Source organism: Octopus bimaculoides, chromosome 21 (assembly GCF_046866305.1).
Source record: "Octopus bimaculoides isolate indiv1 chromosome 21, ASM4686630v1, whole genome shotgun sequence".
NCBI lineage: Eukaryota > Metazoa > Mollusca > Cephalopoda > Octopoda > Octopodidae > Octopus > Octopus bimaculoides.
This window is the reverse complement of record NC_142948.1, coordinates 21521449-21535196: the sequence shown is the minus strand read 5'-3', so window position 1 is coordinate 21535196 and position 13748 is coordinate 21521449. Positions and strand designations below refer to the sequence as shown.

Below are 13748 nucleotides of genomic sequence, written 5' to 3'. Positions count from 1 at the left end.
GCAGTGTCTGATATAAGTCTAATCTAAATTTATTTCAAAAGGGAAAAATCAAAGAGTAAAAACATGAATTAAACCACTGTGGTATAAAATAGTCTGTGAAGGAAAAAAAACATTAGAATGTAAAAATTAATGCTTATTTTACCAGAAGTATTAAAAAGGTACCTCTAAAGTGATCATGTCAAAAATTCAACAGAGCTTTCTTTATAACCTAATACTACATGGTAGTGTATTCTTAATTCATGAACTTTTACGCTAATTGAATTTCCAATTTGTAATCATTTTTCTTTTTTTATTCACAGTGTTTCTTTAGCTCGACAGAAAGCTGTAGAAAACGTCATCCACAATCTTCCAATATACCAATCCCTAAATTCCAACCTGATCTTTTTGGATTATTTTCCTGTACTTCGAAACATCTGTCGTACAGAGAAGGTTCGACAATTGGCTAAAGTGAAACGAAGGTATTCTGTATCTCTTTTCGTTCTATATATTGTTTTCATTCATTGGACTGTGGTTAAGCTGGAGCCACTACCCTTTAACCCTTTAGCATTTAAACCTGCCATACCCGGCCCAAATATGTTCAAACTAGCCAGATCTGGCTTCGCACACCTACCCTCCAATGTCATTCTAAAAATAAACAATCACATCATCAAAATTTCAAAGCTCCAATGTAATTGCATGATTAATTCAAAACAATTTGATCATTCAAGCATTACATTTGACAGAATGATCTGAATGCTAAAGGGTTTTAGTCAATGACCTAAATATATATTTCATTCTGGTATTTTATTGACCTCTAATTTATTAATTGAATTATAGCTGTTGATGTTATGGGATGCTGCTCAGTGCTTTGATTTTATTGTCATTCCCAAACATTGGCATATGTACACATCAACATCATCATTTTAACATCCACTTTTCTATGCTTGTATGAATCAGATGGAATTCATTGAGGCAGATTTTGTACAGCCAGCTCCCCCTCCTGTTGCCAACCCTCACTCATTTCTAACATGTCCAGTACATACATCTTGTACTGAACATGGTCTCCATGGAAGGATATCTTTTATGATGGTGATCCTTGTTTACAGTTATTACACAATGTTAAGAAACACACACACACACACACACACACACACACACACACTCTCCTTCATGTGCATCTATACATATATAACAGGTATAAGGCTTTGGTTGGCCCATAATTATAGCAGGAGACATTTGCCCTAGATACCGTGCAGTGGAACTGAACCCAAAGCAATGTGGGAGATTAGGCAGAAAATTGATGGGAGGAGTAGACATGAAGATAGCGGGGAGCAGGAAGCTGGCCAACTCTGAGGAGCAGAGGCCATTATAGTAGAAGCAGAAGGGAAACTCTTGCCCTCTGCTTCTACTATCATGTCAGAGGTGTGGGGCTGGTGCTAGATAAAAAGACCACAAAGTCTCTTATCAGCTGGCAACCAGTCAGTAATAGCATTATTCCTGCATGATTTCAAACCAGATTTGTCAAGACCACCATCATCCAGATCTTCTTGTGGAAGAAACAAAAAAGGACAATTTTTATGAACAACTACAGGATGTGATCAATAACACACCATGCTTTGAAATCAAGTTGGTTGTGGGGGACTGGAATGCTCAGCTAGATTCCAGCAGGTTTGGGGTAGAGCATATGAAAGGACCACATACAAGTGGAAGCAAAACAACTGAAAATGGAGAGCACTTTTTATTATTCTACATTGGCAACACCTTCTTCCCACACTCAACTATCCACAAAATGACCTGACAGTTTCTAGATGGAACAACCATCAACAAAATTGCCTTTGTGTGCATAAGTCAGCACTGGTGATCTTCACTGCAGGACATAAAGGCACAAAGTGGGGCTGATATTGGGTCTGATCATCATCTACTAACAACTGTGGTGCAGATCCGGTTAAAGAATAAGAGTTATAAACAAAACCATTTGCTATAGATAAGCTAAGACGATTAAAACAGTATGGATACACTGGTTTCCTTAAAATCATTTACTAGAGTAAGACAACACTGTCTCTTGTCACCAATGTTGTTTCTGATAGTCATTGATTTTGTTATGTGAAGATCAACGGTGGGACTGGCTGTAGGCATACCAGGGACAGAGACTGGCTATCAGACTTGGATTTTGTCGATAACGTTGCTCTGTTGGCTGAGAATCGCCCAACATTACAAGAAATGAGAAGAGAAATGGAAAGGGAAGCAGCAGAGACTGGGTTGAGAATCAACAGTCAAAAAACAGAAGTAACTCAAGTAGAGAAACAACTAAAAAGTGCACCAATGGAAGTTGGATGAGAACCAGTTGAAGAAATTACAAGCATAGTGACAAGCAACAGCGATGCAGAGACAGATGTAAGCTGCAGAATTAGCAAGGCAGTGGGAGTATTTAGAAGACTGACAACACTTTGGTGTAGCAATAACATAAGTATAGAAGTGAAGATTCAGCTGTACAAAACAGCAATACTACCAATAGCAATCTATACAGCTGGAAGATGACAGCAAAAATTACCTGCCAACTCAACGTATTTCACTGCCTCAGAAAGATCCTAAGAATCACTTATCGAGGCAGAGTGACAAATGAAGCCATTCTCCAAGCAGCAAGTGTAAGGCCCCTGCATGCAATTGTGACCAAATGAGAATGGCTGGACACATACTAAGACTGCCAGAGGAGAGGCTTGCCAAAACAGCCATGGGCTGGATGCTGCTGGAAAGTAAGAGAAAAAGAGGCCGGCCAAGGAAGATATGGCATAGTACTTTCAAAGAAGACCTACACAGACTGAACATCAGCTGGGAAGAAGCATACCGGTTGGCCAGAGACAAAGATAACTGGTGATTACTCACTGCTTGATATGTCACTCAAAGGCACCAACAGACCTAAAGAAGGACAAGAAGAAGAGGGGAATCTGAGTCTACCTGTGAGTGGATTTATGGAGATATTGTTGTTTAGCCCCAGGCTGTTTGTTCAGGGGCGGATAGGGATTCTAACATTTGATTTTGGTCAGAGGGGTCTCTTTAGTCTTCCTATATATGAGTGATTGGCTCTGCAGTAATTCCAAATAAGAACTTATATGAGAAAGAGATATTTTGTCCTCTCCAGTACCAGGGCTTGATAAAATGTACCTCATCCACTCTGTAAGACATATGCATAACCACAGAGTGAGTATGTATACTCTTTTACAAGTGGTAAATGATGGAGACCATGACAAATAGTTATCCCTTGTGAGGCAGCCCCTCGTCATGGTCTGCATTGTCTAGCACACAACAACAGAGGACCTAAGAGTTCCCTTCACCTTATTAGGGGTTACTGCAGTGTCAGTCACTCATAGGAGGACTAAAGCTTTCTCTCTGCTCTATAACAGTCCTTTTCTTTATAGTAATACATAAGATTATATTATTTCATGTGCATTTTCTTTTGCTAAGATATTGAGATGCATCTCTAGAAACAGATTTGTCTACAATTTCCAGTAATTGGTTTCAAATTTTGGCACAAGGCCAGCAACTTTAGGAGAGGGAGTAAGTCAACTACATCAACCCTCAGTGCTCAACTGCTACTTATTTTATTGACCCCAAAAGGATGAAAGGCAAAGTCAACCTCAAAGGAATTTGAGCTCAGAACGTAAAGATGGATGAAATGCCACTGAGCAGTTTTTGCCCAGTGTGCTATTTACAGTACTGCTGGGTTACTGCCATTTTCTAGTAATTGAGAGCAGACATGTAGTGGCTTGTTTTATGTTTCTTATTTCAGCAAAACATATTTATGACAAAGTGTAGTATATTGCCACTGGCTTATCGACACACGACTGTGTCCTGTTTGCCAAGGGAAGTTATCCCTCTCACCACGATCTGCAGCACGAACGGATCCGGATTTCAGGGTTATTTCCCTTCGTCGGCGTTCGATAGCTACTGACCTTGGTGAGAGAGACAAAAACTTGGCAATCTTATATCTTCTTTTCCAGTGAAATTCTTCACTGATATCGAAAAGGTGAAAACAAGCAATGTTAATTCTCTAAATGAAGTATTAACAGTAACTGCACGATAAAGTGTAGTATATTGCCACTTAAGTGTGGCTGACCCCTAGGGGTGGATGTTACTGTTGCTTTTAGCCCCAGGAGGACATCTCCTCCAGTTGGCTTATCGACACACGACTGTGTCCTGTTTGCCAAGGGAGTTATCCCTCTCACCACGATCTGCAGCACGAACGGATCCGGATTTCAGGGTTATTTCCCTTCGTCGGCGTTCGATAGCTACTGACCTTGGTGAGAGAGACAAAAACCTGGCAATCTTATATCTTCTTTTCCAGTGAAATTCTTCACTGATATCGAAAAGGTGAAAACAAGCAATGTTAATTCTCTAAATGAAGTATTAACAGTAACTGCACGATAAAGTGTAGTATATTGCCACTTAAGTGTGGCTGACCCCTAGGGGTGGATGTTACTGTTGCTTTTAGCCCCAGGAGGACATCTCCTCCAGCTGGCTTATCGACACACGACTGTGTCCTGTTTGCCAAAGGAAGTTATCCCTCTCACCACGATCTGCAGCACGAACGGATCCGGATTTCAGGGTTATTTCCCTTCGTCAGCGTTCGATAGCTACTGACCTTGGTGAGAGAGACAAAAACCTGGCAATCTTATATCTTCTTTTCCAGTGAAATTCTTCACTGATATCGAAAAGGTGAAAACAAGCAATGTTAATTCTCTAAATGAAGTATTAACAGTAACTGCACGATAAAGTGTAGTATATTGCCACTTAAGTGTGGCTGACCCCTAGGGGTGGATGTTACTGTTGCTTTTAGCCCCAGGAGGACATCTCCTCCAGCTGGCTTATCGACACACGACTGTGTCCTGTTTGCCAAGGGAAGTTATCCCTCTCACCACGATCTGCAGCACGAACGGATCCGGATTTCAGGGTTATTTCCCTTCGTCGGCGTTGGGGGGTCAGCCACACTTAAGTGGCAATATACTACACTTTATCGTGCAGTTACTGTTAATACTTCATTTAGAGAATTAACATTGCTTGTTTTCACCTTTTCGATATCAGTGAAGAATTTCACTGGAAAAGAAGATATAAGATTGCCAGGTTTTTGTCTCTCTCACCAAGGTCAGTAGCTATCGAACGCCGACGAAGGGAAATAACCCTGAAATCCGGATCCGTTCGTGCTGCAGATTGTGGTGAGAGGGATAACTTCCCTTGGCAAACAGGACACAGTCGTGTGTCGATAAGCCAGCTGGAGGAGATGTCCTTCTGGGGCTAAAAGCAACAGTAACATCCACCCCTAGGGGTCAGCCACACTTAAGTGGCAATATACTACACTTTATCGTGCAGTTACTGTTAATACTTCATTTAGAGAATTAACATTGCATATTTATGACACTCATTCATCAAAGTTAAAAACAAACTTATTTTATATCGATGCCAGTTATTTTTATAAATATCAAATCACCAATTTTTTTTTTTTTTTAACAATGTCTTCTCCCTCTTTTCTATTGGCAGATTTTTTCATTATTTTGACAATATCAATTTACAATTGAAGGAATCAACACTGAATATTTTATCATCTGGCTTTACGTGATAGGAACCATATATTGTTGTTTTCAAATTCTTGCTCTTCTATCTCTGGAATGGATCACAGAGCAGAAGCTGCTGGAATCACTCCATATAATTACTGTATCATATTTTAATGATAAATTACTCTTCATTTTTGATCATTGTTCAGTCTTTGCTTTCTTTATTTCATCTTCTTTTTTTTTTATTTAAACCCAGTTCCATTCATTTCTCATATGGATACATAAAAACAGACAGGGTTAATTTTAATTTTATTTGTCAGTAATCAGATCTGGTTCAGAAATGGCTATCTTTTCTTAAAATAAAAATACCATTGTCAATGATTGTTCATTTAAAATGATTTGGATCTTTTCTATTTGGCTTCACTTTTTTAAATTTTAAAATTAAGTGAAAATTTTCAGATTTGGTATATTGATGTAATTTTGCATGCTGAATCTGATGTTGTTATTCACTTGTTCCAGGTTTAAAGTTTGATAATTTTTACCCAATTAGAAACAATTTCTTCAATCGTATATGAAAGGTTACACAAATTGGTAACAGACAGGTAAGCAAACTACACAACAGCTTGGCTTGTTACCAAGGAAAGAAGGCGCTAATATATCTGCAGCTTTTGATTGGCTAAAATTACTCAAACTTTGCAAACTTGAAAAGCTATTAACTTTTTATTTATTAATTTAAGGCAAAAATGAATTTCATTTCCATAATTAGCACAAAAAATTCATCAATACACTGAATTTAAAATTAATAGGAACAAAATTGAAGGAATTGAAAAGTGAAAGTCAAACAGAAAAGACATGAAATTTCTAACCACTACGCCATATTTCTGGCTATTTGAATGACAACATAGAAGTTCCCTCATTTACTCATAATTAGCCCATGTGCCCAAAAAGAGCAGAATGACAGCTTCCTTGGAATTAATAGGAAAACAAACATCTGTTAACACTCGAAGATTAAACATGACAGCTTGACATACTCTTTTAGCCCTTGGCCAACCTTGATGAAGCAGAACATAGGTCAAAGATATTTCTCTTTATTTCATATATAATTTATATATACCACCTGACTGGCCTTTGTGCCGGTGGCACGTAAAAGCACCCACTACACTCTCGGAGTGGTTGGCGTTAGGAAGGGCATCCAGCTGTAGAAACTCTGCCAAATCAGATTGGAGCCTAGTGTAGCCATCTGGTTTCACCAGTCCTCAGTCAAATCGTCCAACCCATGCTAGCATGGAAAGTGGACATTAAACGACGATGATGATGATATATATATATATATATATATATATATATATATATAATCATTTAATGTCTAATCCATTCTGGCATAGATTGGACTATTTGACAGGAGCTGCTTGGACTCTACGTCTGTTTTGGCATGGTTTCTATAGTTGGATGCCCATCCTAACACCACACAGCACTCACAAGCCCACAAGATGGGGATCATTCAGCTGAAAAGGGATGCAGGAGACATGTCTGTATACAGTGACAACTATGATTTTACTTAGCTTGTCCTTCTTTGGACGCAAAACCCTGCTTGCGAAGATTGAACCAAATTCATTGATTGGCACCCATGCCAACCTTCCTTCATTGGACACTAAACTCAGTTTGTGAAGACCTGTTGGGGCAAATGAGATTGAAACTGAACCAAATTCGATGACTGGCGGTCTTGCTTCCGTGCCAGTGGCACGTAAAAAGCACCATTTGAGTATGATCGTTTCCAGCTTCGCCTTACTGGTGCTTGTGCCGGTGGCATATGAACAAAACATTGGACTGACTCCTGTGCAGGTGGCATGTAAAAAAACACCATTTGAGCGTGGCCATTGCCAGTACCGCCAGACTGGCCCTTGTGCTGGTGGCACGTAAAAAGCACCCACTACACTCTCGGAGTGGTTTGTGTTAGGAAGGGCATCCAGCTGTAGAAACTCTGCCAGATCAGATTGGAGTCTGGTGTAGCCATCTGGTTCGCCAGTCCCCAGTCAAATCGTCCAACCCATGCTAGCATGGAAAGTGGACGTTAAATGGTGTGTCTTTTCAAGCACAGCAAATCTCCAGGAGTCACAGTCCCTTGTCATCCCTTTGTGAGGCCCAATGTCTGAAGAATCTTTTTCACCTCCCATATCTTAGCAGGTCTACACTTTCCAGACATTACCTCCACAGTTAGAGATTGGCGCTTGATGATGCATCTGTCTTTGTTCATATGCAATACATGACTGCACCAGCACAATCTTCTCTCTTGCAAACTACATCTGATGCCTTGTATACCCAGTTTTTCTCTCAAATCACATTCTGTATATGCATACTGACATTACCCATTCAGTGGATTATACTGGCTTCATTTCTTTCAAGTTTTCACATATCCTCAGTAGTCATAGCCCATGTCTCACTGCCATGTAGCATAGCTGTTCATTCAGAGGCATCATACAATCTGCCTTTCAGCCTATTCTTATTCTATCAGCTTTGCTTTCGGACAACCTCCACCACTGCTAACTTGGTCAGCTAAGTAACAGAAACTGCCTACTATTTTAAGGATCCCTCCTGACATTTGAGTAAGTCTAGTTTTCGTATATTCTGTGTGTTTAATGTACCTGCATGTCTACCACATGTCTACCACATGTAACGATTACTTTTTCTGTTAATCTTCTAGTGATATTGCTGCATCTCTTATGTGTCTATAGCTTGCACTGGGTACACTGTATGGGATTTCTACTGACACCTTTTCTACATATCAAGCAAGGCCATCTCCCTGGAGGGATTTGTCTGTTTTCCTACTTATTAGGACTTGGGTCTTTGCTAAATTAACTGATTCCAGACCTTGCTTCCATATCTGAAATTTCTTCTCTAGTTCTGGTAGTGATTCAGCAATAAGAACAAGGTCATCAGCATAGAGGAGCTCCTCTACACCAATGACCTTGTCCTTACACATGCACACACACACACACACACACACACACACACACACACACACACACACACATGCATAGAGGGTTCAGCAGCTATATAGAGATTACGTTAATGGTTTTTCATAGCCGGTTTGGTTACTGTTTGTGTAATACTATTTTTATATGTTTCCTATTTGGAATTAGATAATAAATATATTTTACTTTTGAAGTAGGAATATATATTGATAAACATGTCACTTATAACTTATAAGTGTTATCATTATACATAAATCCTGACTCCAGCTACATAAATGCCATAGCGAGAAATATATACTCTGGAACGCTAACGGACATTTTATGTATGCATGTATGTTGAAGATAAATAAATTTGTGTTCTTTTAACCGCTATAAAAAATACACAGTTTCATAATTGCAGAAATAAATTTCATTAACAAGCTGAAGAACATGAAGAAAGAGAAAATAATTACTACATTATTTTATTTATGTACATTTAGCATTTATAGTACAATTGGAAAGTAAAGTCAATTTGTCATAGAGAGTTATGACTTAAAATTCACACTAGCTAATCTTTCATACTAACTACTAGAGCTCACAACAATTTAAATAAGTCTTGTTGGATTTTTATCATATACATGGCATAAAAAATAGCCAATATCTCAAGGAGTGAGTGTCATGGAGTTTAGTAACATCCTACGAACACTGATTAATTTCCCCAAAATCAGGGTTTCTGTAACTGCTCATACCTGAATTCTAAGAACCGTATTTTGTGAAAGAATTCTCTTTGACAAAAGTTTAGAATTCAAATATGGGCAGTAATTTTAACCAATGGGATACCAACAATTATGCTTGTTCGGGCAAACAACCATTACGTCATGTTACTGCCTTTTACGACTTGCTACAGGTTCACCAAGTCCAAAGAAGCAGATTTATATATATCCAGATATATATATATAAAAATACAAAAATGGGACAAAAATACATAGATGTGTATATATATATATATATATATAGTAATATATACATAGATGTGTATATATATATCTATATATTTGTAAAAATATGTGACACTTATTCGGTAGCCATGATAAAACTCCGAGTTTCGGATGTCAGGGCAGAAACCCACACTGCCATCTCTTCAGTTATCTGGCCATTGAAAATTGCTGTGAAAATGACCGTTAAACAAAGGGCAATTACTGTGTGATTGACCGTTATTAAGACAAAAGAGCTATTAGAATGACCGCTAAGTGAGGGGAGGGAGTAAAAATGTCCTTAGTGTTCGCGTAAGCGCACCAGTCCATACATGCGCACTCGCACACCCACGTACATGTGCCTATATGTATATACCCATCCACCCTCGCTTGAAAGACACATGGATGGAAGTTGGTAGTCAATATATTATTTAGCTACATTTGGATGTGTATAGGTTAATTCTTAATAACATGCTCATATATTGTTTACAACAACAAAAAAAAGAGAAGCTGCACGTATAACACATAACATAGAAGCAGCGCCCCACAGATGTACCAACACACACGAGATTGAAACATAGCCGACCTCACACACTTCTCATGAGGAATTCCGGAAGAAGCTTCTCGAGACCACTACTGAGACGCTTCGGAAAAAAAGAAAACCGTTGGAAAACAGTTTATAGCAGAGACTCCATCTAAGAAGATCTGAAGAAGGAATTGTAATTCCGAAATATCATCGGACTATAGATAACCAAATTACAACAGGTATATAATCCATTTTTTGTTCTATAGTGCATTGTTGTACCATTCTAAACTTTTTGTTCTTTACAAACAATACACAATGCTTCAAGCGAACTACAATACTCTCCTATCTCTACGACTGGGCCAGGCCGAGTTCGCAACTGTTAAGGAGTTGATCAAGCTATCTGAGAAACGTGCTAAAATCGGATGCCAAATAAACTTTCTTAAACGCTGCCTAAAAATCAACATAATTCCCAACCCTCGTGTTTTCACAGCCCTACCATTCGGCGATCACTGAAATACATACATATGTTCGTCATCAGAAAAATCTTACACCATCTGCACCAACAACTACATGAGCATACACGCAAATTCTCTGAAATAATATCCAGCATCACGTCAACCAGTGGACATACATACCGAAGAATAACCGCAGCTATTGACCGATGCTACCACCACTGCGTTGACCAAGAGAAGAAACGCCTCAAACCTAAATTCCAGTGGCTTTGTACCAAATACCGACACAACTCGGCCTATTACACCAACACAGATGAACAGGACACGTCCACAGAACGAGATAACACTAACACCGAAGACACCAACACACCATCAACAACAAAATCCCTAGTCACAGACTTGAGTGGGTCACTCTCCCATGAAGAACTAGAACTTCTCAGCCTGGGACCTAAATTTATCTTGAGCTAACAGCTGAATGAAAAAATCTTATTCGACCTGGAAGCCAACTTTTGTCGAACAGCATACCAACTCAAATGGCTGTTGGTAATAAAGAAGAACAACAACACACCTGGCAAATTTCCTACGTACCAATTAGACCACCTACTCCACCCTCCCCCAACCAACCAAGAACTCAACCACAAACTATCCAGATTGAAACAGTCTATCTCCAACATCTTGAGGAAGGAATTGCATATAACCCCAAATTTAACCAAGGCGCAACATAAAACACTGACTAAACTAAAAAACAAAAACCTTGTATACTCACCATCAGATAAAGGAAAAGAAATCTGCGTGATTTCTCGTGAAATATATGATAGACTGGCTCAAGAACATTTAAGCAATGACAGACTATATTCTGAAGTGACCGATATAACTGCGACCAGGATTGAGGACCGAATTAACACCGCATGGACGGACATCTGTAGACGGAGACAAATACATAATAAATTCAAGAACAACTTCATCACAAAGAACAGTAGATTAACCAGATTTTATCACCTTATTAAAACACACAAGAATAGCAACACGATCCAGATTAGACGCATCGTCTTCAGCGTGGAAGTATCTAGTTACTTTCTCGCATCCTGAAACCCATACTCTCAACCTTTCCGGGACACGTCAAGAACTCCGACGAAGTCATCAAAAGACTGCTCCAATTACCCCCAGACCAACTCAGGCAAAACAGATATGCTTTTCGTCTTGACGTTGTCTCAATGTACACAACGGTGCCAGCACACTCAGCGGTCAACCTATTGACTGACTGCATAATAGCGTCCAACATCCAATGCTTCGGACTTACCACAGCTGATATCCACCAACTTTTGTCCATCATCGTGGACAACACCTACTTCGCTTTCCAGGACCATATATACAAACAGACAACAGGTCTCCCCATGGGATCCAGTCTCTCGGGCCTACTAGCCATCACGTATATGAACCATCTGGAACGTCGAGCACTCAACATTTGCCGCTCATGCGCCTTCTTCATCAGTTACGTAGATGACATCCTCATATTCACAACCTCCTGTGAAGAGGCTGACAGAATATTCACAACGTTCAACGACACTATAGAACATCCTGACATCACTGGATCACTATCATTACTTGATTTCAAACTGAATATAATGGAAGAAGGAGAGATCCACACCGAGTTCTATAGGAAAGCAGCTAGTAGAGATATGTTTGTCCAATACAATTCAGCACTTCCACTCGGTGCCAAAATAGGATATGCCAGAAACGAACTTGCACGCATCCAAGGTAAATGCAACAGAACAGAGGACAAGGTGACCCACACTACACGCTTCCTAGATATATTGAAAACCAACGGGTATCCTAGATCCATTGTAAATCGGCTTAAGTATCCAAGACAACCAACATGCCGAACACAGAAAACCCAGCAACACATGCTTCCTTAAAATACCCCATTTTAGCGAGAGGATAACTACAGCCATCCGAAGAGCCATATGAAGAAAAGGGCTAGACATACAACTAGCCCACTCCGGCCCCTCTCTGAGAGCACACCTTGCAAAGAAACGAACAAGGGACAACAATCAATGCATATTAACAAATTGTCCCATCCGTGACACAGATTTATGCCAACGGGTAAATGTTGTGTATAAAATACAATGTAACAAATGCAACAAGTTCTATGTGGGAAGCACAACAAGACCGTTAGACGTCCGCATCAAAGAACATCTGAACACAAGAGCCTCCTCCTTCAGAAAACATTGAGACAGATGCCGGAACACTGATAAAAGCATAACAGTCACAATTGAGGCCAATGAAAGAAATTTGGGTAATTTAAGAATCAAGGAAGCTTTACTCATACACAGACTAGGACCCCAAATTAACAACAGGATGGAAGTTGGTAATCAATATATTATTTAGCTACATCTGGATGCATGTAGGTTAATTCTTAATAACATGCTCATATATTGTTTACAACAACAAAAAAAAAAGAGAAGCTGCACGTATAACACATAACTTAGAAGCAGCGCCCCACAGATGTACCAACACACACGAGATTGAAACAGCCGACCTCACGCACTTCTCATGAGGAATTCCGGAAGAAGCTTCGTGAGACCACTACTGAGACGCTTCAGGAAAAAAGAAAACCGTTGGAAAACAGTTTATAGCAGAGACTCCATCTAAGAAGATCTGAAGAAGGAATTGTAATTCCGAAACATCATCGGACTATAGATAACCTAATTACAACAGGTATGTAGTCCATTTTTTGTTCTATAGTGCATTGTTGTACCATTCTAAACTTTTTGTTCTTTACATACTAATGTATATTTATTTAATATTCATTACACTAGAGCTGCTTTTACTTCATATGTAAATATATATATAGATGTACCTTATGGTTTTGTGTATGTATTTACAATATTTTTATCTCCCTATATCTTATCATCTTTAGAATGTATATTTGCAATATTTACATCTATATATGTATCTTAAAATCATTTTATTCCATCCATCCATTTCTAGTGCCCACTATTTGTGGGAAGGTAGTAGTTGGGGCAGAGTCTTCAGACACCTCCATAGAGTCTTATCAAGAGCAACTATCATTATGCTTTCCTGCTGGATTCTCAAGCATAGTCAACTGAAACCATGGCTGTTATCCAACTGTTTTGCTTGTAGTCCACTCCTGAGTCTCTTGCTGGTTGATTTGTCTTACAATCTTTCCCTGTGACATTCTAGTCACATATCTGTAGTACCAAATTTGTGACCTTTCAATACAGAAAAGTAGCAGCTTGACCTAGAGAGACTTCATTTCAGCTATACATCCTTCGGAGAAATTTCATTTTAGACGATTG

The 13748-nt window shown here is 39.2% G+C and overlaps 1 protein-coding gene across 4 annotated transcripts in view; it reads left to right on the top strand.

The window, feature by feature from the left end:
* Nucleotides 1-5728, top strand: part of LOC106870293 (ATPase family AAA domain-containing protein 5) — an 89223-nt gene extending 83495 nt beyond the window's left edge. For all 4 annotated transcript variants that reach the window (XM_089338917.1, XM_089338919.1, XM_089338918.1 and 1 more), the window contains exons 17-18: nt 300-458; nt 5512-5728. In XM_089338917.1, coding sequence (XP_089195043.1) covers nt 300-458; nt 5512-5590 — 238 coding nt within the window. In that variant the 3' untranslated portion in view covers nt 5591-5728. The remainder of the gene's footprint in view (nt 1-299; nt 459-5511) is intronic.
* Nucleotides 5729-13748: the final 8020 nt, after the last annotated feature.